The 26,421-nt window shown below is 42.9% G+C and overlaps 1 protein-coding gene across 1 annotated transcript in view; it reads right to left on the bottom strand.

Moving 5' to 3' along the window:
* LOC139474056 (neurogenic locus notch homolog protein 3-like) overlaps window positions 1–21,989 on the bottom strand; it is a 32,734-nt gene extending 10,745 nt beyond the window's left edge. The window contains exons 1-14 of the mRNA XM_071256917.1: window positions 21,847–21,989; window positions 13,468–13,536; window positions 9,433–9,520; window positions 8,931–9,089; window positions 7,451–7,624; window positions 5,767–5,816; window positions 5,144–5,225; window positions 4,627–4,803; window positions 3,928–3,962; window positions 3,575–3,665; window positions 3,228–3,277; window positions 2,335–2,416; window positions 1,878–2,054; window positions 1,574–1,605 (exon numbers count right to left, since the gene is read on the bottom strand). Coding sequence (XP_071113018.1) covers window positions 1,574–1,605; window positions 1,878–2,054; window positions 2,335–2,416; window positions 3,228–3,277; window positions 3,575–3,665; window positions 3,928–3,962; window positions 4,627–4,803; window positions 5,144–5,225; window positions 5,767–5,816; window positions 7,451–7,624; window positions 8,931–9,089; window positions 9,433–9,520; window positions 13,468–13,536; window positions 21,847–21,876 — 1,296 coding nt within the window. The 5' untranslated portion in view covers window positions 21,877–21,989. The remainder of the gene's footprint in view (window positions 1–1,573; window positions 1,606–1,877; window positions 2,055–2,334; window positions 2,417–3,227; window positions 3,278–3,574; window positions 3,666–3,927; window positions 3,963–4,626; window positions 4,804–5,143; window positions 5,226–5,766; window positions 5,817–7,450; window positions 7,625–8,930; window positions 9,090–9,432; window positions 9,521–13,467; window positions 13,537–21,846) is intronic.
* Between the last annotated feature and the right edge of the window lie 4,432 nt (window positions 21,990–26,421).

Here is a 26,421-nt window from a genome sequence, read left to right as displayed (position 1 = left end):
ATACATCTGTTTCTGAATCCCCACCAAACAGTGATGATACCAGGTGTTCGCGTCACGTATACATCTGTTTTTGAATCCCCACCAAACAGTGATGACACCAGGTGTTCGCGTCAAGTATACATCTGTTTCTGAATCCCCACCAAACAGTGATGACACCAGGTGTACGCCTCAAGTATACATCTGTTTCTAATTCCCCACCAACCAGTGATGACACCAGGTGTTCGCGTCACGTATACATCTGTTTCTGAATCCCCACCAAACAGTGATGACACCAGGTGTTCGCGTCACGTATACATCTGTTTCTGAATCCCCACCAAACAGTGATGACACCAGGTGTTCGTGTCACGTATACGCGTGTTTCTGAATCCCCACCAAACAGTGATGACACCAGGTATTCGCGTCACGTATACATCTGTTTCTGAATCCCCACCAAACAGTGATGACACCAGGTGTTCGTGTCACGTATACGCGTGTTTCTGAATCCCCACCAAACAGTGATGACACCAGGTATTCGCGTCACGTATACATCTGTTTCTGAATCCCCACCAAACAGTGATGACACCAGGTGTTCGTGTCACGTATACGCGTGTTTCTGAATCCCCACCAAACAGTGATGACACCAGGTATTCGCGTCACGTATACATCTGTTTCTGAATCCCCACCAAACAGTGATGACACCAGTTGTTTCTGTCCCGTATATATCTGTTTCTGAATGCCCACCAAACAGTGATGACACCAGTTGTTTGCGTCACGTATGCATATGTTTCTAAATCCCCACCAAACAGTGATGACACCAGGTATTCGCGTCACGTATACCTGTGTTTCTGAATCCCCACCAAACAGTGATGACACCAGTTGTTTGCGTCCCGTATATATCTGTTTCTGAATGCCCACCAAACAGTGATGACACCAGTTGTTTGCGTCACGTATGCATATGTTTCTAAATCCCCACCAAATAGTGATGACACGAGGTGGTCGTGTCACATCAACATGTGCCACAGGTGGTCACTGATGTGTGAGTGAGTTGGGTTTACCTCCGCTTTGAACTTTAATCAAGATCTATTACCGCGGATCAGCTTAATTAGGGAGGAAAGCCCGAAGTGATACAGGTCTGAGACGTTTACCACACTTTAGTGAAACCCACGAGCGCGGGTGTGGTGCTGACAAACCAAGATACAAAATCGAAGGAAACCGAGATTCCAACGAAACATTATAGGTTTCCGGTGTGCCCAAGGGGCGTAACTCTGCACAGCGACTACCTGTACCTCAGACGACTGGCCCACAGTGTTCCCATCGGAACCAGTTATGAATGAAATGATTGCGCGTGTATCATATAGTGCCTGTTGGTAGCACTCTACGGAAAACCACTATCTGAACCGTTCACGGAACGTCAGGCATGTCGGCATAGCAACGATATATGGAGCTTATTGCCTGTTAATCTCATTCGTGATACCAGGTCTATCGAAATGGTTCATTGCATCGATAACCATGTTCATTACTCAGTGTATACATTACACAACTATAAGTGTGGGTGAACTATTTGTCTGGTGGTGAGTTGCCTCACTATACTTACTGCGCAGGGATTCGGGGTCGGTGTGGTGACGGCTGAAGAGTAGAGGAAGGGGTCGGTTACACGAACACAAAGGACACACAGACATAGTCAGTTTGAATGTTTAACACACTGGGTTGTAATGCGATACATTTTAGTGACCGTAGCAAGAATGGTAAATCAACTATCACATTATTTATTTTTATTTTCCGTTATTGTATGTATCAAAGACACAAACATAATGATACAATTATGAGCGACAATTATTGAAGTTACAGTTCTACATGAAACCACAGATGTATTGTCGGATATCAGTGAATGTACTTACTGCCGACAGGACTGAAGCAACAAACAGCAAAACGATCAACGGGGTCAATGCTGCAGGAGGTGCTGCTAGGGCACGCGCGTCTGTTTGGGCCACGTCCACAGAACAATTCGTTGTTGCTGCTGTCGACAACAGGGAGTCCTATATCACATTGCTTGAGTGTCGAGGGTGGGAGCGTGGCTGTGGGATAGAAAAGTAAACATCAAAACTCACGTGTTAAACTGTGACAGCAACGGATAGACACATGACACTCAGGTCCTCGTTTTATCAATATTGATGCAGGGCACGAGCCAGCAACAGACACATGACACTCAGTTCCTCGTTTTATCGATATTGATGCAGGGCACGAGCCAGCAACAGATATAGGACACACGGGCTCATGTCGTACCACTGCAGATGTAGGGCAAGCAACAGACAAGAGGTTTGGTTTGTGATAGCAGAGAACGATTAAGACACCTACGGACACACGTTGCTTGAGGCGGACAGGGGGCATGGAAACATTGTACCTCCTGCAGTCGACACTCAAATCCTCGGGAACATCTCTACAAAGAGAACATTAGACATGAAACATTAATTACATGAATTTAACTCACGTATTTGGCGCAGACATACTTTGGACATACAGAGTGAGTGGCCTCGCTTTCAGCTTCTGGACAATCTCGAAATGTCTTGTCTTGTTATCAAGTAGCCATGACTTCGTCTTTGGAAGATTTAACTCTTTTCACTGCATTACTGATATTGTTTTAGCTGTCTGAATATCTTTTATTTTTATCACGTGACGTGGTAGTTGTCCTCAAGCAGGTTTCAATTTACACGTGTATCTGTCTACCGGGTAGACCCCTGTTGACATAGTCACTGCTACTACACCGGTCAGTGGAGGACCTGTTAGCTTTACAATTCAAACTATTACAACCTTACTGGAATTACAGAAAACATCTAAGATTCCAAAAAAGTACTAATGGTTTGCAGACAGTACGGTAAAGAGTATAAGTACCGCTGTAGCGGGTGGACTGGGAAATATTGGTAGTTGACGGGTGGGGTGGGATGACGGGTATATATGATTATGTTCACAGAACAGGTCAGGCTGTACGTACCACTGTCTGACACGGGTAGTTGACGGGTGGGGTGGGGTGACGGGTATGTATGATTATGTTCACAGAACAGGTCAGGCTTTACGTACCACTGTCTGACACGGGTAGTTGACGGTAGGGTGTGGGTGACGTGTATATATGATTATGTTCACAGAACAGGTAAGGCTGTACGTACCACTGTCTGACACGGGTAGTTGACGGGTGGGGTGTGGGTGACGTGTATATATGATTATGTTCACAGAACAGGTAAGGCTGTACTTACCACTGTCTGACACGGGTAGTTGACGGGTGGGCTGGGAGTGGTCGATACAGCTGAAACAATCCAATCATTTATTGTGTTACAGGCATTTCATCAATGTAGTTCAATCCGAGCGTCGCATCTCAGAGCACACCACCACAGCCCCGATCCCCGTCGTGTGACGCTTCCCTGAGTTCTCCCTGTTTGCAATGTTGGCTGACAATTTGACTCTTAGGATCAACATGTCCTACGGTATCTACAGACACAAAAACCTGTTTGTTTGTGTGACTTACAAATGTGTGCGTGTGTGTGCGTATGTGCGTGTGTGGGTATGTGCGTGTGTGCGTGTGTGTTGTGGTAAAGCTACTCACGGACACAGACAGCTATTTGTCGACATGGGGGCAATCTGCATGAAAAGTCGGGTCGGTTTTCACAATAGTGGCCTTTCACACATAGCGCCGCCTGCACACAGAACAACACACTTCATGAACATCACTCCCCGAGGTGTCTTGGTAACTCTCGTATCAACACAACACGTCACGCTGCATGAATATCTTCAGTTAGTTTTAACGAAGCAAGGTCGTCAGTACGTATATAAGCATGGTATTTTTACTGATCAATTCCTATAAGTCACCACAATTTTGCGGTTACGCCAAATAGAATCTGTTTTGGCAGATAATCGAGACTGGTTATTCTCTGGCATTGACGCTTTATTTCTACTCACCGCACAGGGATTGGTCAACACAGGCGAGAGGGTGGCTGAAACAGGAAAGTAAACAGTAGTTAGTCCACACAAGAGCAACCCAAGGTTGACATAATGACCAAATTCCTCCTTCTGAACCAACGTTGTTGGTTTACATGACCTCTTTCTTTCATTCCGACTATTTACCTTTAAATTTCATATTCTGTAGCTGTATGCAGCCAAGACATACACACAATTACACAATCATAAGCGATAACTGTTGGAGTCAGACCTCTACATGGACCACGGTTGTAATGTGGGATGTCATTGGCTGTACTTACTGCCGGCTGGGGTGGCCGGGGTACTGAGGGATATCAGTGGATGTACTTACTGCCGGTTGGGGTGGCCGGGGTACTGTGGGATGTCATTGGCTGTACTTACTGCCGGCTGGGGTGGCCGGGGTACTGAGGGATATCAGTGGATGTACTTACTGCCGGTTGGGGTGGCCGGGGTACTGTGGGATGTCATTTGCTGTACTTACTGCCGGCTGGGGTGGCCGAGGTACTGTGGGATGTCATTTGCTGTACTTACTGCCGGCTGGGGTGGCCGAGGTACTGAGGGATATCATTGGCTGTACTTACTGCCGGTTGGGGTGGCTGGGGTACTGAGGGATATCAGTGGCTGTACTTACTGCCGGTTGGGGTGGCCGAGGTACTGAGGGATATCATTGACTGTACTTACTGCCGTCAGGACTGAAGCAGCAAACAGCAAAACGATCAACGGGGTCAATGCTGCAGGAGGTGCTGCTAGGGCACGCGCGTCTGTTTGGGCCACGTCCACAGAACAATTCGTTGTTGCTGCTGTCGACAACAGGGAGTCCTATATCACATTGCTTGAGTGTCGAGGGTGGGAGCGTGGCTGTGGGATAGAAAAGTAAACATCAAAACTCACGTGTTAAACTGTGACAGCAACGGATAGACACATGACACTCAGGTCCTCGTTTTATTAATATTGATGCAGGGCACGAGCCAGCAACAGACACATGACACTCAGGTCCTCGTTTTATCAATATTGATGCAGGGCACGAGCCAGCAACAGACACATGACACTCAGTTCCTCGTTTTATCGATATTGATGCAGGGCACGAGCCAGCAACAGATATAGGACACACAGGCTCATGTCGTACCACTGCAGATGTAGGGCAAGCAACAGACAAGAGGTTTGGTTTGTGATAGCAGAGAACGATTAAGACACCTACGGACACACGTTGCTTGAGGCGGACAGGGGGCATGGAAACATTGTACCTCCTGCAGTCGACACTCAAATCCTCGGGAACATCTCTACAAAGAGAACATTAGACATGAAACATTAATTACATGAATTTAACTCACGTATTTGGCGCAGACATACTTTGGACATACAGAGTGAGTGGCCTCGCTTTCAGCTTCTGGACAATCTCGAAATGTCTTGTCTTGTTATCAAGTAGCCATGACTTCGTCTTTGGAAGATTTAACTCTTTTCACTGCATTACTGATATTGTTTTAGCTGTCTGAATATCTTTTATTTTTATCACGTGACGTGGTAGTTGTCCTCAAGCAGGTTTCAATTTACACGTGTATCTGTCTACCGGGTAGACCCCTGTTGACATAGTCACTGCTACTACACCGGTCAGTGGAGGACCTGTTAGCTTTACAATTCAAACTATTACAACCTTACTGGAATTACAGAAAACATCTAAGATTCCAAAAAAGTACCGCTGTAGCGGATGGACTGGGACATATTGGTACATATTATTATGCACTGACACGGGTAGTTGACGGGTGGGGTGGGGTTGACGGGTATACATGATTATGTTCACAGAACAGGTCAGGCTGTACGTACCACTGTCTGACACGGGTAGTTGACGGGTGGGCTGGGAGTGGTCGATACAGCTGAAACAATCCAATCATTTATTGTGTTACAGGCATTTCATCAATGTAGTTCAATCCGTGCGTCGCATCTCAGAGCACACCACCACAGCCCCGATCCCCGTCGTGTGACGCTTCCCTGAGTTCTCCTTGTTTGCAATGTTGGCTGACAATTTGACTCTTAGGATCAACATGTCCTACGGTATCTACAGACACAAAAACCTGTTTGTTTGTGTGCATACAAAATGTGTGCGTGCGTGTGCGTGTGTGGGTATATGTGCGTGTGTGCGTGTGTGTGTGCGTGTGCGTGTGCGTGTGCGTGTGCGTGTGCGTGGTGGATGTCAGTGGCTGTACTTACTGCCGGTTGGGGTGGCCGAGGTATTGTGGGATATCATTGGCTGTACTTACTGTCGGCTGGGGTGGCCGAGGTATTGTGGGATGTCAGTGGCTGTACTTACTGCCGACTGGGGTGGCAGAGGTATTGTGGGATGTCAGTGGCTGTACTTACTGCCGGTTGGGGTGGCCGAGGTATTGTGGGATGTCAGTGGCTGTACTTACTGCCGGCTGGGGTGGCCGAGGTATTGTGGGATGTCAGTGGCTGTACTTACTGCCGTTTGGGGTGGCCGAGGTATTGTGGGATGTCAGTGGCTGTACTTACTGCCGGCTGGGGTGGCCGAGGTATTGTGGGATGTCAGTGGCTGTACTTACTGCCGGTTGGGGTGGCCGAGGTATTGTGGGATGTCAGTGGCTGTACTTACTGCCGGCTGGGGTGGCCGAGGTATTGTGGGATGTCATTGGCTGTACTTACTGCCGGCTGGGGTGGCCGAGGTATTGTGGGATGTCAGTGGCTGTACTTACTGCCGGTTGGGGTGGCCGAGGTATTGTGGGATGTCAGTGGCTGTACTTACTGCCGGCTGGGGTGGCCGAGGTATTGTGGGATGTCAGTGGCTGTACTTACTGCCGGTTGGGGTGGCCGAGGTATTGTGGGATGTCAGTGGCTGTACTTACTGCCGGCTGGGGTGGCCGAGGTATTGTGGGATGTCAGTGGCTGTACTTACTGCCGGTTGGGGTGGCCGAGGTATTGTGGGATGTCAGTGGCTGTACTTACTGCCGGTTGGGGTGGCCGAGGTATTGTGGGATGTCAGTGGCTGTACTTACTGCCGGCTGGGGTGGCCGAGGTATTGTGGGATGTCAGTGGCTGTACTTACTGCCGGCTGGGGTGGCCGAGGTATTGTGGGATGTCAGTGGCTGTACTTACTGCCGGCTGGGGTGGCCGAGGTATTGTGGGATGTCATTGGCTGTACTTACTGCCGGCTGGGGTGACCGAGGTATTGTGGGATGTCAGTGGCTGTACTTACTGCCGACTGGGGTGGCCGAGGTATTGTGGGATGTCAGTGGCTGTACTTACTGCCGGCTGGGGTGGCCGAGGTATTGTGGGATGTCATTGGCTGTACTTACTGCCGGCTGGGGTGACCGAGGTATTGTGGGATGTCAGTGGCTGTACTTACTGCCGACTGGGGTGGCCGAGGTATTGTGGGATGTCAGTGGCTGTACTTACTGCCGGCTGGGGTGGCCGAGGTATTGTGGGATGTCAGTGGCTGTACTTACTGCCGGCTGGGGTGGCCGAGGTACTGAGGGATGTCATTGGCTGTACTTACTGCCGGCTGGGGTGGCTGGGATGGGTGACACACAACGTTTGCCACACCCGTTCTTGCAGCACTTCAGGTCGCCGCTGCAGCTGCCGTCGTTGACGCACTCACTCTCACAGGATCCAATTCCAAGGAGATTGGGACACGTCCCCGGCTTGAATTGAATGGGTGTGATCGGTGCCGCTGAAACATGAACATGATGTTACATGCTTGTCATCAATGTCGGTCATGTCGTTATAGATCCAATAGAACCCTTGTGTAAATGAGCCTTAGTGTCAACATCTTTACAGATCATTCGGAATACTGCTTTGAGATGGTTCAAATGTTCCAAAAACGTTTTAGGAAATATTAAATCATCTACATATATTAGTTTGTGATGCCAATTCATTTTAGTGTCTCTGGAATGGTGTGCTTAAATGCCATAGTAACATTTTGGACGCTGAAAGAGAGGCGATTCCATCCAAAAACACCATGCTTCAGGTTATGATGTACCCATCTCTTTCTGTCAAGCATCATGCTACAGGTCATGTTGTCCCCACCTGTTTCTGTCAAGCATCATGCTTAAGGTCATGTTGTAACGACCTGTCTTTGTCAAGCATCATGCTTAAGGTCATGTTGTACCCACCTGTCTCTGTCAAGCATCATGCTTAAGGTCATGCTGTTCCCACCTGTCTCTGTCAAGCATCATGCTTAAGGTCATGCTGTACCCACCTGTTTCTGTCAAGCATCATGCTTAAGGTCATGTTGTACCCACCTGTCTCTGTCAAGCATCATGCTTCAGGTCATGTTGTAACCACCTGTCTCTGTCAAGCACCATGCTTAAGGTCATGATGTACCCACCTGTCTCTGTCAAGCATCATGCTTCAGGTCATGCTGCTCCCACCTGTCTCTGTCAAGCATCATGCTTAAGGTCATGCTGTACCCACCTGTTTCTGTCAAGCATCATGCTACAGGTCATGTTGTCCCCACCTGTTTCTGTCAAGCATCATGCTTAAGGTCATGTTGTAACGACCTGTCTTTGTCAAGCATCATGCTTCAGGTCATGTTGTACCCACCTGTCTCTGTCAAGCATCATGCTTCAGGTCATGTTGTACCCACCTGTCTCTGTCAAGCATCATGCTTCAGGTCATGTTGTAACCACCGTCTCTGTCAAGCATCATGCTTCAGGTCATGCTGTACCAACCTGTCTCTGTCAAGCACCATACTTAAGGTCATGTTGTAACCACCTGTCTCTGTCAAGCACCATACTTAAGGTCATGTTGTAACCACCTGTCTCTGTCAAGCATCATGCTTAAGGTCATGTTGTACCCACCTGTCTCTGTCAAGCATCATGCTTCAGGTCATGTTGTACCCACCTGTCTCTGTCAAGCATCATGCTTCAGGTCATGTTGTACCCAACTGTCTCTGTCAAGCATCATGCTTCAGGTCATGTTGTAACCACCTGTCTCTGTCAAGCATCATGATTTAGTTTAAGCTGTTGTGTACCCACCTCTCGGCATCCAGCAACACGTGGTTTGGGTGTCCATCACCTCGAAGTTGCAGGTGGTGTGGTCGGGGCAGTCTTTGTCGGAGGCGCAGGAGAGGGCGGTGAAGTTCATACTAAGAACTGGGTCGCCATAGCGACAGCTGCTCACTGTTAGCCGGGGTTCTTAAAAATAAACATTCATGTTCCAGTACATCCTTGTTTCAGTAACATCCATATTACCGTTACATCAATGTAACAGTGACACCCATGCAACACTGACATGCCTGTTACACTTACGTCTGTGTAACAGTTACATCTTGTTACAAATATATACCTGTTATACATGTTGCAGTTACATATATCATACAATTACGTCCATGTTACACTAACATCTATGTCACATTCGTATTACTGTTACACCTGGTTACATCTACATCCACGTTACAGGTACGTGTGTGTACACTACAAGATGGGAAATACAGAGGAAATGTTCACATAGTGAGATGAGGGTAAACACTGCACATACGTAAACACTGAGCTTCTGGCGGACATGGGAACGCTTCACAGGAGACCTGCACGAGACGGCACTCCTCCTCGGGACCGCATCCTTTTCCCTAGAAGACAAGGCGCAGATATTGTTTTGTTTGTTTGTTGTTTAACGCCGCACTCAGCAATATTCCAGCTATATGACTGCGGTCTGTAAATAATCGAGTCTGAACCAGACAATCCCGTGATCGACATCAATTGGGATCGATGGCATGCTTCAATCAAGTCAGCGAGCATGACCACACGATGCCCTTAGTCGCCACTTACGACAAGCAAGGTCGCCTTTTACGCTTTTTATTCTACCCCGGGTCTTCACGGGTCCACAAACATTGACAGAATACTGACACTGTGTGGAAAACAAGGTGCCGATATTGACAGAATACTGACACTGTGTGGAAATTAAGGTGCCAATATTGACAGAATACTGACACAGAGTGACATTTAGAGTCAGCATATTGACACTGTGTGTATACAAGGTAAATTAAGAGTCAGTATTGGCACTGTGTGTATACAAGGTACATTTAGAGTCAGTATATTGAGACTGTGCGTATACAAGGTACATTTAGAGTCAGTATATTGACACTGTGTGTAAAACAAGGTACATTTAGAGTCAGTATATTGACACTGTGTGTAAAACAAGGTACATCTAGAGTCAGTATATTGACACTGTGTGTAAAACAAGGTACATTTAGAGTCAGTATATTGACACTGTGTGTATACAAGGTACATTTAGAGCCAGTATATTGACACTGTGTGTATACAATGTACATTTAGAGTCAGTATATTGAGACTGTGTATACCATGTACATTTAGAGTCAGTATATTGAGACTGTGTATACAATGTACATTTAGAGTCAGTATATTGAGACTGTGTATACAATGTACATTTAGAGTCGGTATATTGACACTGTGTGTATACAATGTACATTTAGAGTCGGTATATTGAGACTGTGTAAAAAATGTACATTTAGAGTCAGTATATTGAGACTGTGTATACAATGTACATTTAGAGTCGGTATATTGACACTGTGTGTATACAAGGTAAATTTAGAGTCAGTATATTGAGAGTGGCGTACACTCGCATTAAGAAAATGTGATACTGCGACAGTGCAGGGAAAACGTGAACTGTTGGGACTTTTAACTGAGTGTGGAGACAACCGGGAATTGGAAACATCCAGTTCGACACAGCCGGTAAACGTAATGAGAAATATATTAAGGGATTGGGGGATCCAAATTGTAAACATCGGGTATTCGACACATTAAAGACGACGGGTTCGAGTGCTTGAAGAAACGATGACGTTTTGCTAAAGGCAGACCGCATTACAATCTCCCCAATTGCCCCGAATACTTTCGCGTCTCCAAATGCAAGAAAGCGAGGCTATACAAGCGTTCTAGTTTGCTATAGCCTGCCTATTTGCTAGACCCTAAATGTCAACTGTTTAGGGCGATGATCGTGACACAAAAAGCGTTATGTCCTTTTCGCTTTCAGTACATGAATTTGAGCCCACAAAATTCAAAGCGTGGCTGTTGACATATGAGAATGAATAACAGCGCGACGAAAGACGCCTTACAGTGTTTGGGAAACATAGGTAACACAGACAGTATACGTACACAGGCAAAACAGCACACAGGTAACACAGCACACAGGTAACACAGCACACAGGTAACACAGACAGTAGACGTACACAGGTGAAACAACACACAGGTAACACAGCACACAGGTAACACAGAGAGTAGACGTACACAGGTAAATCAGCACACTGGTAACACAGCACACATGTAACACAGACAGTAGACGTACACAGGTGGAACAACACACAGGTAACACAGACAGTAGACGTTCACAGGTAAAACTGCACACAGGTAACACAGCACACATGTAACACAGCACACAGGTAACACAGACAGTATACGTTCACAGGTAAAACAGCACACATGTAACACAGACATTAGACGTACACAGGTAACACAGCACACAGATAACACAGACAGTAGACGTACACAGGTAAAACAACACACAGGTAACACAGACATTAGACGTACACAGGTAACACAGCACACAGATAACACAGACAGTATACGTTCACAGGTAAAACAGCACACATGTAACACAGACATTAGACGTACACAGGTAAAACAGCACACAGGTAGCACAGACAGTAGACGTACACAGGTAAAACAACACACAGGTAACACAGACATTAGACGTACACAGGTAACTCAGCACTCAGGTAACACAGACAGTAGACGTACACAGGTAAAACAGCACACAGGTAACACAGAAAGTAGACGTACACAGGTAAATCAACACACAGGTAACACAGACAGTAGACGTACACAGGTAAATCAACACTCAGGTAACACAGACAGTAGACGTACACAGGTAAAACAACACACAGGTAACACAGACAGTAGACGTACACAGGTAAATCAACACACAGGTAACACAGACAGTATACCTTCACATGTAAAACAGCACACAGGTAACACAGACAGTAGACGCACACAGGTAACTCAGCACTCAGGTAACACAGACAGTATACGTCCACAGGTAAAACAGCACACAGGTAACACAGACATTAGACGTACACAGGTAACACAGACAGTAGACGTACACAGGTAACACAGACAGTAGACGTACACAGGTAACACAGCACACAGGTAACACAGACATTAGACGTACACAGGTAACACAGCACACATGTAACACAGAAAGTATGCGTTCACAGGTAAAACAGCACACAGGTAACGCAGACATTAGACGTACACAGGTAACTCAGCATTAAGGTAACACAGACAGTAGACGTACACAGGTAAAACAACACACAGGTAACACAGACAGTATACGTCCACAGGTAAAACAGCACACAGGTAACACAGACATTAGACGTACACAGGTAACACAGACAGTATACGTCCACAGGTAAAACAGCACACAGGTAACACAGACATTAGACGTACACAGGTAACACAGACATTAGACGTACACAGGTAACTCAGCACACAGGTAACACAGACAACTGACGAAGACAGGTACATAAGCACAAGAGAATAACCCGATCCTATTCATCTTATTTCTTTTAGTGAAATCATGGAGGCCGAAATCCTCGCCAACAACCTCCATTATTTCACGAAAAGAAAACTAACAGAAGCAGTCCACAGCCGCCGCCACAAGCCATCAATCAACAGAGATCAAGGCTATTTCATCTCGCCCGCCTACTATGAACTCATCAAGCAAAATACACTTATCCTGTTTTTGGCTTCATGTCCCTATTGGCTTCTACCTATGTGTTCTCCGTTCCAACATGTGATAGCATCATCCCTTTGTTGTCAACACCTACCAATGTTATCCCACTCATGTATGCAATTGTTGTCACTGTTAATCTTCTACTGTTAATCCTCCACCTACCTTTATGTATTCTGTACTATGTCCCTCATTCAGTCTTGCTTGACAATGGTATAAGGATCTATACCGAAACGTCGCTTTTCACAGTATTAAAGGAGTTGTTATCCATAAAATTATGTCTACTCTGGTTTATGAATCGGAGAAGACATGTTCACATCTGAACATATTACTCATCCTGTATCTAAGAGAGATCATCTGCACGACGTTTGCCTGGCACAAATATCAAGTCATTGTCTCATCAAAGAAGTCATTGAATTGTGTCTAAGCCATAAGAAAAAAATCATCTTGTTAGTTTGCGCATACCACACAACGTGTCGCGAACAAAAATTTTGTTTGGACATTGAAGAGTGAAAACGGAAATATGTAAATTTATATTATGCATCCTGAAACAGTGAAGCATTGTGATTGGTGTGTAGTGATACTACTGACTTCTGATTGGAGGGATGTTTACTGCTGACTTCTGATTGGCGGGATGTTAACGGCTTGCTTCTGATTGATTGGCTTGAGGTTTATAACTGACGTTTGATTGGCTGAATGTTCACAACTGGCTTCTGATTGATTGACTGGAGGTTTACTGCTGACTTCTGATTGGCTGGCTATTATACATACCTCCGCCTCTCTCTGCCTGCAGGGGTCATTGTATTGTTGCTGGGCGACGATTGTCAGGGCGAGACACACCTGGAAGGATAGTAGTATGTCAAATTTAATAGAACACAGCTCAGCCGATACTAAGTAACGTTTGCGTGTTTGTTTGTTTGTTTGTTTGCTGAACGCCTCACTCAGAAATATTCCTGGTATATGGCGGTCTGTAAATAATCGAGTCTGGACCTGACAATTAAGTGATTGACGTGCATCAACCAATTGGCCAAGTCAGCGAGCCTGACCACCCGACCACGTTCGTCGCCTCTTATGACAAGCATGGGTTGCTGAAGATCAATTCTAAGTCGGATCATCACGGGTATCTTAAGTGCTGGAGTGTATGTTACAGTTCAAATGTATAATCAATTATCATGTATATACCTGATAAATGTATATTTTTGCACTCTTGTAATGGCGATGTGACGATATCATGTTGATTGCATTAATAAAGAATCTAGGTTGACATCAAAGTCTTTGTTATTCCTCATATTAACGCAGCAATGTACCACAATAGTTAGCTACATAATATATATATAATGACAGGATCATAAAATAAAATAAAAGCAGATTTAGGATAATTTGACAGATAGCGTTCTATAAACTTGTCTCTTTGATCACAATAAGACGGACATACACAAATAAAATGAATTTCGTTGCATAGTATGTATGATAACGGAGTGAATCAGGTGTACACATAGTACCATAATACCTCAGGTACGTCTGCTGATAATCCATGGCTTACCGACATTAAGAAAGGCGTGTCCCTGGGATTAAAACAAACATCAGAGGCTTTGTCACACATGCAGGTACGCCATCTGATTTGTGCAACATGTGTTTGGCCAGGCTTTGCAGCTATATAACAACTTGACGAGTGACTTGTACTACACGGAATATACCGATCTACTCACAGCAACAGCTGTGTTCCTGGATCACCCTGTCATAGCATCTTAAACACATGAAGATTAACAAATGTGTGTACACGTGTACCCTGCATAGATAGATAGATAGATAGATAGATAGATAGATAGATAGATAGATAGATAGATAGATAGATAGATAGATAGATAGATAGATAGATAGATAGATAGATAGATAGATAGATAGATAGATAGATAGATAGATAGATAGATAGATAGATAGATAGATAGATAGATAGATATGCTCTATATGTAGGTGCTAGGCACGCTGTTCTATATGTAGGTGCAAGGCACGTTGTTCTATATGTGGGTGCTGGGAACTCTGTTCTATATGTAGGCGCGAGGCAAGCTACTTCATTTCACTCTCACACTTTAAGCCTTGATGGGTTCACGTACCAACTGCCTGAATGTCCAATGAATCATTGTTCAAATGCCGCGTGACAGTAACACTATTATTATATAACTACTTTCAAACGATATTGGTTTACTTGGGAAACTGGTATTTAGTTAGAACACGTAGCCGTGACATGCTGAACATTTGTCAGGGTCGTGTGCTTTGTGAACACACAAATAATCATCTATACAAACACCTCTTCTTTAAAAAAACATATACATTAACACACACAAATGGTTTTTACAAACAATAGTTGATTTTATACTTCCAAACAAACCACACGCAAGCTTTTGTTGAATTCTTAAATATAGCCAAGGTAAATGTATCCAATAAAATCGTATTTAATCACAAACATCATTCTGATCCATATAAATAGAACAAGTGAACTAACCATTTCAGTGGATCTCAACATGGACAAAACTGTTGGAGATGTTCAATGAGTGAATGTTTATTTAATGAAGTAAAAACGTTTTGGTAAATACATGTAATTGTACATCTTATAGATGTTCCAAGAGAAAATAATATAATATCTAATAGAGGGAAAATGGCTTCACTTTGAGCACCTTGTTTTCCTTAAATACCGCGATCTGAGACACTATAAAGTGGTATATAGGTAGATGTGAATCCATTTCATGATACTTATGTGAGGTTTGATTCGATTTTCACAGCCCGGGCCATGTCGGACCGAACACTTGTGTGACTGTTGATAGTATAGGGAGAAGAGGTCTACTTTAACCAACGTGTCTGCTTTAAATACGATGAACGGTGACATTACAAAGTGGTATTTACTTAGATATAGTACTATCCTATGAATATAAACGCTATGCCGACAGATGGAAATTGGTATCACGATAGCTAGAAGTATTTGATACGTTTCAAATCTTATTTCGTTTAACGTTTGCTCTTTTACATGTTACCTAGATCAGCGACGCTTACACACAGCTCCACTTTCTGGTTTTAAAGAGATTTACTCCGAATTACTTAATTATGGTCAAGTTTTTGGTTGGTGATTGTTCAATAATGTCATATGTGTATTTTGTATTAGTTATATGTAGGTATGGTCGCCGATAATGATGTAATTAGCAATTAACACTTTGGCCCGTCTTGGCCCGGCCCGGCCCGACTTTAAGACAATGCCTTTCTGGATGAAAGCGGGACACGTCCAACCACGGATGTAGATACCCATATCATGTAATTATATTTTCCTGAATAACATGTTGTTTGCATGTAAAATAAATGTCCCTGTTCACCTATGTAGAAAGTCAATAAGCGAAAAAAAACTGAGTAACAGACTGTGTATTATAGATCCATGGAAATACGATTGCATAGACGATCAATTCAGAATATAACAGGTGTAAGGTGTGGCTAATTGAAATGTATCTCGATTACTAATTGAAATGTATTTCGCAGGTAATAATTAATAAACATTGTGACAGAACAACAAGTGAAGGATTGAGTTGTATTTTAGTTTTGCGAAAAAGGTCCGTGGTTTCTGCGGATGAAACTAAGTTTGACAATGTTGCAAATGATCACTTTCTTTGACTTCATTACGGATTTCTCAACCTGTATCGAGGAGAATTGTTTACAGTTAAGTAAAATTCTAATTAGGATTTCTTAAAGCTGTCACGGTGGCAAATTCAAACATCGATATCATGGTACACAGTTCTATTGTAAAGTAAGATTGGGACCGAGATGGCGCTATGTATTTTTATCTCGATTTTGAAATAAGCGGTTACATTTATATGTTTTGTTTGTTTTGTTTTTTGTTTAACGCCACACTCAGCAATATGCCAGCTATATGACGGAGGTCATGCATATAATCAAGTCTGGACCAGGCAATCCAGTGACTGACATCACGAGCATCAATCCACACAATTGGGATAAGATGACATGCATCCAATCAACCAATTCATAGCCTGACCATAGCCTGACAACCAACCCGATCCCGCCTCTAACGACAACCATAGTCACCTTTTAATACAAGCATTGGCTCCTGAAGATCTGTTCTAACCCTGATCTTCACAGGTCCAAATCTATATGTATTTTTATGGTGAGGCGGTCGTGATCGGAGAATAGGTTCTAGAGTTCGGTACACACATTCGTGGTAAATATCTCTCATGTAGTGACTGATAGGGATTTTGTCATGTTTTGAAGAAATGTCATCACTGTCATGCTTTTGATGGTACACAAAACGTAAGCTTTACCTCAAACATGCTAGTTCCGGTCACAAAATATATGCTTTACTGCTTTTTACTTTTTACTGATTTTTGTATTAATAACATTACAACGTTTCTCAAGGTTACAGACTCCAAGGATTCATTAAAGTGCATTTTAAGCACCTAAAATTAACAACTAACACCCTGATCGCAAAACTCCCAACGATTTATATTAAAAATAGATACGAAAACTTTTGCTGAACCCGAGATTTGAATGTCTGACAAATACGTACTTTCTTGTGTTCTCATACATACAACAGCAGTGAAAACATTATCTAACATGGCTTACTGTGGAATGTGTCTAGGACTGTAAACTGTCCATATTATTCCAAATTGTATACATACACATGTGTCATGTCTTTATTTGGTTTTGTGTCTCTACCCGCAAACATACGAGGCAAGATACACCTTCCAGGATAGTGGACGATGTGGACACTGACGTAAATTTCTACAACATGTCCAAACATTCCCAAACAGACAGAATCATATGCTTTCTGAAAGTCAATCCAGCACGTCATCGTTGTTGTCGTTGTCGTTTTTGTCGTCTACGTCATCATTATCCTTCAAGGATAGTGGACGGTATGGACACTGGAATATTTCGAATATTTGGAAATGTGTGCATTTTAATTAATACAAACACTATTTCAAGCGTCAGCAAACGGGATTTTTCCTGTCATGAATGGCGATTATAACAACTTGGGAAGCTAGCTTGACATTTCGTTAGTACGGTCCTCATACTGTCTTTGCCTTGTTTCTCCTGAATCTCATTAGTTTCAAAAGAAACAGATAAATCGGTTACGCAATGATTTCATTGGATTTATCAAAAAGGACCATATCAGGTTTGTTCGTTTGGATACATCTGACTCTGTATGTGGGCGTATTCCTAAGAATTTTATATGTAATTATCATTTCCCATGACGCCCTCTGCATATTCTGGGTCGTACCATTGATGGTCTCGGAGTCAAAACCACACAAAAGGCGATTACGGTAACAAGAGGATCGAACCCTGCCAAAGATACTGTGTTTGTGTCAAGCTGGACACCCACTTTGACACAAAATCACACATTGACGTTTTCGAGTGGCAAGTGACTGGTTCTGTGTCGATTTGATATGGCACTTCGCTTGATTGACACTCATTTCTGTACCGTCCAGCACCATCAACAAAATAAACATTAACATTGATATTCAGTACTGCATCAATGGGTCATTTAGGAAAATCCATTGAATGACTTGTTTTCAGTTTTGACATGCTTCACAAGAGGACCTTCAGATATATAAATATGTGTAATAGTGCACGCTTAAATTCAATCATGAAAGGCCTCCTTGTTAATCACACCATGGTCCCCGACCTCGTCATACCAAAACACGTTAAAATATGGTCATCATCATCATAAGCAACTATCATCATTATCATTATTATGTTTTTGTTCCCGTCACAGTACATTGTATTTAAAAAAAACAAGGTGCTCAAAGTGAAGCCCTTTTCCCTCTACATTCTCAACATAGTCTCTATGAGAAGTGTTTGGCTTGTGTTTGGTCCGACTTGGCCCGGGCTGTCAAAATCAACTTTAAACACAAAGATGTATCTTCAAGTGTGTTTACATCTGTACATCCATAGTCATTCGAGAATACCCACTTCCAGAAAACATCCTGTGTTGGTTTAACATGAATTAGTTAAAGGTTAATTAGGGATGCCCAACACACAGTCAAGACACTGATTTTTCTACGAGGACTCTCGGTATGTAGTCATAATTGGCAGTTTATTACATTGTTGAAGATGCATTTTGATTCAAACTCAATCAAATGAGCAAAACTATACTTTTGTGGACATTTGAGATCTGCCTAGATATGGGCGTTTCGTTTTATTATTCTGCAATCCATTTTAAGTGTTACCCGATGGCCCGGCCCGGCCCTGTCCGACCTTTCTTGGCCCGACTTGGTCACGTGACGCCGTGGGAGACGTGTCAATTTGCTGCTGTCTGACCACGGCCATAGATGTGACACAATAAGGACATTTATACTGTTTCGCGTAAATGTGGCAAAGGATGAACGTTGTTACTGTTGCTACGAGTCTGGTGGGTATGCGTAAATGTGGCAAACAGACAGATGTTGTTTCTATGGCTACGACTGGGCTAGGTACAAAATGTGGCAAAGGAAGGGCGTTGTTACTGTGGGTACGAGTGGTGTGGTTCGCGTAAATGTGGCAAAGGAAGGGCGTTGTTACTGTGGCTACAAGTGGCGTGGTTCGCGTAAATGTGGCAATGGAGGGACGTTGTTGCTGTGGCAACGAGTGGTGTGGTTCGCGTAAATGTGGCAAAGGAAGGGCGTTGTTACTGTGGCTACGAGTGGTTTGGTTCGCGTAAATGTGGCAAAGGAAGGGCGTTGTTACTGTGGCTACGCTTGGTGTGGTTCGCGTAAATGTGGCAATGGAGGGACGTTGTTGCTGTGGCAACGAGTGGTGTGGTTCGCGTAAATGTGGCAAAGTAAGGGCGTTGTTACTGTGGCTACGAGTGGTTTGGTTCGCGTAAATGTGGCAAAGGAAGGGCGTTGTTACTGTGGCTACGAGTGGTGTAGTTCGCGTAAATGTGGTAATTTGAGGGACGTTGTTACTGTGGCAACGAGTGGTGTGGTTCGCGTAAATGTGGCAAAGTAAGGGCGTTGTTACTGTGGGTACGAGTGGTGTGGTTCGAGTAAATGTGGCAAAGGAAGGGCGTTGTTACTGTGGCTACGAGTGGTGTGGTTCGCGTAAATGTTGCAATTTGAGGGACATTGTTGCTGTGGCAACGCTTGGTGTGGTTCGCGTAAATGTGGCAAAGGAAGGGCGTTGTTACTGTGGCTACGAGTGGTGTGGTTCGCGTAAATGTGGCAATTTGAGGGACGTTGTTGCTGTGGCTACCAGTGATGTTGGTAATCGTCAATATGGAAAAAGACGTACGTTGTTGCTGTGGCTACCAGTGATGTTGGTAAGCGTCATTATGGAAAAAAGACGTACGTTGTTGCTGTGGCTACCAGTGATGTTGGTAAGCGTCATTATGGAAAAAAGACGTACGTTGTTGCTGTGGCTACCAGTGATGTTGGTAATCGTCAATATGGAAAAAGACGTACGTTGTTGCTGTGGCTACCAGTGATGTTGGTAAGCGTCATTATGGAAAAAGACGTACGTTGTTGCTGTGGCTACCAGTGATGTTGGTAAGCGTCATTATGGAAAAAAGACGTACGTTGTTGCTGTGGCTACCAGTGATGTTGGTAATCGTCATTATGGAAAAAGACGTACGTTGTTGCTGTGGCTACCAGTGATGTTGGTAAGCGTCATTATGGAAAAAGACGTACGTTGTTGCTATGGCTGTGGCAACCAGTAGGCTGGGATGTGACTCAATGCAAATATTAATACACAATGCCATTTAGAAAGTGGTCAAATGTAACAAATGTTATATTTGGGATAACACTTTCTTAGTAAAGTAGAGATTCTAGTACTTTTTGGGGTTGAGTCCTGTCCAGGATTCGAACCCACACTTGCCAGAGTGAGGCACCTAATCGCCAGCACACAAAGTCAGATTAGGTGCCTCACTGTGGCAAGTATGGGTTCGAATCCCGGACGGGACTCAACCCCCAAAAGTACTAGAATTTGTACTTTACTAAGAACAGATTATCCCAAATATAACATTTGTTATAAATGCAAATATTGTTGTTGTCGCAGCCCATGGCGTCGGACACACGTGGAGGCGACACAAGACGGACAATGTGATCCGCCGATGAGTCCTGTGTCCCGCGGCCGGCTTGGGGCGACACAGTCACGGAAGTCGCGAACAAGCCTACACATCATTACACGGGAGTGTCACAAAAACAAAGGTGTTTAATTCCAAAGGGAGTGTTTAAAATAATCCGGCTTTCTCTTTATTAGATTAACCTTACTTATAACAGCTGACTGTCGACTTTGTTTACAAGTATGAATGTAGATAACGGTCGTCAGATAATAGATGCAGGTAATACACCTATCATGATATGACATTTATACTAAGTTTTCATATAATAATTAGATCCACAGCAAGTGCTTTATAAGTTATCATGGTGTAATATTTATACAAAATTACATATAATTATAGAATAGCTAGTAATACATATTAATCAAAGTAAAATGCATATACAAAATATCAGTTGTTTCAGTTATAGTTTTTTAGATAGATGCTAGCCTTAGGTAACTAGAACACATCTCCCAGACATACCATTCAATAAGACAAAAGGTATGTCAACATAATTTAATAGTTTTAAAGCTTTTAGATAAATACTAGCCTAGCTTGTTACCCTAGGCTAGTATTTATCTAAAAGCTTTAAAACTATTGAGCTATGTAGACATAACTTTTGTCTTATTGAATGGTTTGTCTGGCAGATGTGTTCTCGTTACCTCAGGCTAGCATCTATCTAGAAAACTATAAATGAAACTACTGATATTTTGTATATGCATTTTACTTTGATAGATATGAATTACTTGCTGTTCTATAATTATATGTAGGTTTGTATAAATATTACACCATAATAACTTATAAAAGCACTTGCTGTGGATCTAATTATTATATTAAAACTTTGTATATATGTTATATCATGATACATCACTGAACAGGAAACTGTGGTGTAATGCGTCATATACCCACTCCTTGCAGCAGTTGACAGGACGATACACATACAATAACAGCGTTATACACCACACAGACATACAGTCCCAGATGATACAGCAAGAGTAGTAGTCTCTTGGATGTATAGTGTACTCTAAGCCTACTCATTACATCTCTCACTGTGTATTAAACAATACAAGGCATGTACTCACCGTGAAAGTGCCGACTTTTATGAGGCCCATGTTGAAGATGGATCTATTCACTGGTTTCTACGGACACTTCGCTACAGGGAGTCCGCTCAGTACACCAAGTACCTCTGTTTACTTTGACTACTGTACTCATGACATGTATTTATAGGCCGGCATTACAGCTCCCTGTCACGACCAATGACGAGCTCTGACGTTCATGTTGCCGTAGGTCAAGGGGCATTTCTCAACTATGGGCCCGGATCTTTTTGAATACAGTTGTTGTCCTGCTAGTCGACTAGCGGGAGCCCCTTGTGTTGCAGGGTAAACACGGCGTTGACGGCGAACCCTGGTCTACGTTGTCGTTTTCATACAAATTGGGATCTAACACCATTAACAATATGTCTCACGATACAGTTCAAGTCCACTGCACTCACAATGTGGTGAAAGGATGTATCTGTCTGTTGGACCTATTGGAGCAGAGGGAGTGTGTGTGTTTATGGTGGTGTGTGTGTGTGTGTGTGTGTGTGGTGGGGTGGGGGTGGGGGGGGGGAGGGGGCGGTCTGTGTGGCAAGTATACAAGTTTGTAGAAGACAAAAAGACATGCAAGTGTTCAAGAGTGTACCTCATCACTCCAGATTGTCCATTTAGTGTAGGGATAATGATTTAATTACACATCTACACTGTGAAGTCAGAGTGCATCTATTGGGATATGTGGAAACTATCATGGAACACTGCAGAATGAAACACCTAAAGTACTGTCGAAAATGCTAGAAAGTTGCTTTTCTGACTTCATTTAATAAATACGAGCCATAGGACTATAAAAAGAGCATATATCAAATTAACGCAAATTGCCCTAATCTAGCCTATCCTAACTGACACTGTGGTTACCCTTCAAATGTACTTTTACAGGAAGAATGATGATCAACTTAGAAAATATCCGTGTGTTGTCATGCATGTATGGAAATGCTTATAACCTGAGGTAATTACCTAACACCTGTCCCGAGGTGATTACCTCACACCGTCCCGTGCATTCTCACAGGTGCAAATGTCACCGAGTTGGGGGTGGTCTCAAAATATTTCTGTTATAGTACATAATTGACATATGCGTTGATGGGGTAGCAATTAAGCATATATACGACATTATATTTGCTTGGAAACATGATGGACTAGTTAAGTGCTATGAAACATTGGAACGTTGCGGTTTTGGAATCCAGAAGTATTTGTTCTACAAATGAATTCTTGAGGTAGCATTTATCCCCGCTGATGACGTATATGAATCTGTACTTTTGAATGTTGTGTTACGTCTTGCCATGAACCCTTTACACTTAGCCAAGATAGGTACAACAGGGTTGAGCTCACAGTGTCTGACTGGCGTACGTAAGACAACGTGACCGTGTTGTGCCGCCAGCACATATGTCCTGTACTTTACAGGGTTCTTATTCAGTAGAATATTCTCCATGAGTTGAACTTTCGTTTCATATGGTCTGAAGTTGACAATGTCATATATTCCTGTAAGGTCGCCTACCGACTACTCATGGTTTGGGCGACAGTATCTGATTCCCGGATGTTACATTAACTGGCGTTATCCATGACAATGACACCGACGAGCACACATCCATCAATAAGCCCCATATATCATGGATTGCAGCGTGTAAAACAATGACACGATTACCTGTACCTGATGGTGTATGGGTGCTTTTTGTCGATAGCCACATGTAGTCAGTGGAATGATTCATCCAGGTAAATTATCTGGACGCCGTGAATGTGAGAGTTATGAATGGTTCGGAGATAATGTGACCTTATAGACAGGATGGACTATTTTTCCCTGAAAAGTGCCCGGTCATCGCCACGCACAGTGTATAGGAATCCCATCTCTAGGAGGGTAATAGTTAGTGCATTTAACATCAATTATATCTTTAATTCCTCCCAAATTCTACTACAAGTCAGGGTTACCTTCTTCTCATAAAGCTTGTACACTATATGCCTAATCGCCCTGTATCAAAGCTGTCTAATATCTTTTACATCCCTGTTCTGTTTTTGAGACCATCCCTATACAAGTTTTGTTTTGATGGTATGAATTGAAAATCATATACCTTGGGTAATTCACCCTGTCTAAATAAATAAATGTTTTCCCTCTATCTCTCTAAAGTGTAAAGAACTTGAATACATTTCCCAGTGCAGACTCTATATCACGTACCATGGTTATGGCTATGCAAGTGTAATGATGCACATCTAGAATTTTCTCAAAATTATTTCTGTGTATGGATTAGACGTTTTATGAATACTACATTATTATCATTATAAGGGAGTCACGTGCGCATATGTCTATAATCCGTTTCAGACTGTCGTCATTGGACTTAGAATAAATGTAAACTTCCTGTTTTCGTTCGAATTTGTCTCCTGTAAACTTGTCGACAGGGCTCTTTGTGACTGAAATACTTCAAACCACAGGTAGGGCGATCGGTAGTTACTCGATATTTCAATAACAATAGTCTGTGAAAAAATATATCCTTTTTTAACCGGCATTTCCGACAGTACTTTTTTGACTCAACTGTGTAATCGGCGTAAGTGTAACATTTGTCTCCCTGTTGCTATTAACACTCACAAAACATACCGCGCTCAGCCATAGTGATCCTCTGTAATATCGTCGTGCTAATTAGTCCTTTAAATACATGACACATCTTGTGGATAGCAACTTCTTTTATTCTTTGTCACGACGTTTCAGAGCGACTTCTTGCTTCCTCATCAGGTAAAGGCTGAGTAAATGTATAAAGGTAACATATAATAAGTCAACGAAATAGAGACAGTGAAACAATGTACATGGTATTCATTAGTGAACATAGAAGGCCATTTAGACAGTGGTCAGATGAAACAAATGTTTTATTGGGGATAACACTTTCTCAGTAAAGTACATATTCTCGTACCTTTTTGGGTTGAGTCCCGTCCGGACTTTGTGTACCCTTCTGACAGGTGTAAATTGGCACGGCTCCCATGGCCGAAAGCTATGAATACAGAATGCCATTTAGAAAGTAGTTCTAGACTACCAGTTGTCGGATTTTCGGTTCACTCTCAGTCTGCCTACATCTCAGTCTGCCTACACTGTAAATTAAAGTGTAGGGACAATGAGAACACCCCTATTTCAATAATAACAGTGTCCAGGCTGTTTGACAAACAAAAAAGAATGTGTAATATTTAATGTTATTCAATAGCAAAAAAACATTTGTGTTGAGAAATTGGGCCCAGATCTATCAATAGTTCTCATCGGCATCTCAGTTCACAGTTCACATCTTCAGTTTCAACAGGTGGCTGGCAGCATCTTCCGTCTGTGTCTGAAGAGACCTGCATCAAGAAGTACTTACAAGTTTGAAATGTAAATAATTAGTGATAAATTGCACCATAGTATTAAACTCAAGGAAGTCATATCATTTAAATAATTTATGTATTTCAAATATATTTCAAACTACTTACCTGCGTCAATACTGGCAAAGGTTGGTGTGGCAGCTTATTCAACAGTAAGAGGACTCCTGACTTCATTGTAAATCTGCTGTATGGGCTTGATATCTTCTTTGACTCGGCACCATAGATTACTCGTGAGGCGTAAGGTTGTGTCGTCTTCAAAAAATTCGTGGTTGTGAGGGGATGCTAATTTTGCCAAGACAGTTAGCCAAGACACACTTCCAGTGAGTTGCAGTCTGTCGGCGGTTGTTCAGGCGATACCTGAAGCATCCAAACAAGACTTGCTGACCTCCAGCCTGAGAAGTGATGAACTCCACTATTGTAGCGCAGCCATCATTACACTGTCACCAAAGTTTTACAAACACCTTTTATACTATTTCAGGGTTTTTAGAATAAAATACTTCTAAATAAAGTAATAGGTTAACAATGTTAGTGAAAGTGTGAATAGGATTAACTAATAAAAACAAACAAAGTAGATAAGTAAGTGTTTGATCTGTGAGTTAATTGGTTAATCATTCTAACTGAGAAGGCATTAAAACTTAATAAAGTATTTTGATAACGAACCAAAACAAACAAAGAAACATTGACATGTCTCACATTAACCTTTAAATTATTTTGTGTCTGAAAGGCCGTGCGGCCGATGATGTTTTTTAATCTACTGTTGATAACACATGTATGTGAAGCAACATCTTTCTTTTCTCTCGTTGTTACATTGTGGACCATTCCATTTTTCACCAGGTAAGATAGCATTTCACTACTCTCAAGTCTGCCTACACTAATTACAAATCTATAATCAGTCTGCCTACAAAAAAGGGTAGGCAGAATGAGATGCAGGCAGACTGAGAAGTTACCGGATTTTCATTTTTTGGAGGCCCGGTGGCCGTGTGGGTGAGATCGCTGACTTGGCGTGCTGGCGATTCGGTGCCTCACTCACAGTGCGGGTTCGAATCCCGAACGGGTCTCAACCCCAAAAATGTACGAGAATATGTAGTTTACTTCGATGAAAAATTTGGTATTTATCAAGGTATTGCAAGTTTTATCTCTATATCCCCTATGGAATTAATACGTATTTTCTATTATCAAGCTATCAATCTCTGACAAAAAGTGTCTTGTATGAAGAGTAAAATACAAGGGTTTTTTTGC

This window comes from Haliotis cracherodii, unplaced genomic scaffold (assembly GCF_022045235.1).
Source record: "Haliotis cracherodii isolate W230 unplaced genomic scaffold, xgHalCrac1.p SCAF_3, whole genome shotgun sequence".
Taxonomy (NCBI): domain Eukaryota; kingdom Metazoa; phylum Mollusca; class Gastropoda; order Lepetellida; family Haliotidae; genus Haliotis; species Haliotis cracherodii.
The sequence above is the reverse complement of the archived record's forward strand: the minus strand, read 5'-3'. Positions and strand labels throughout refer to the sequence as shown.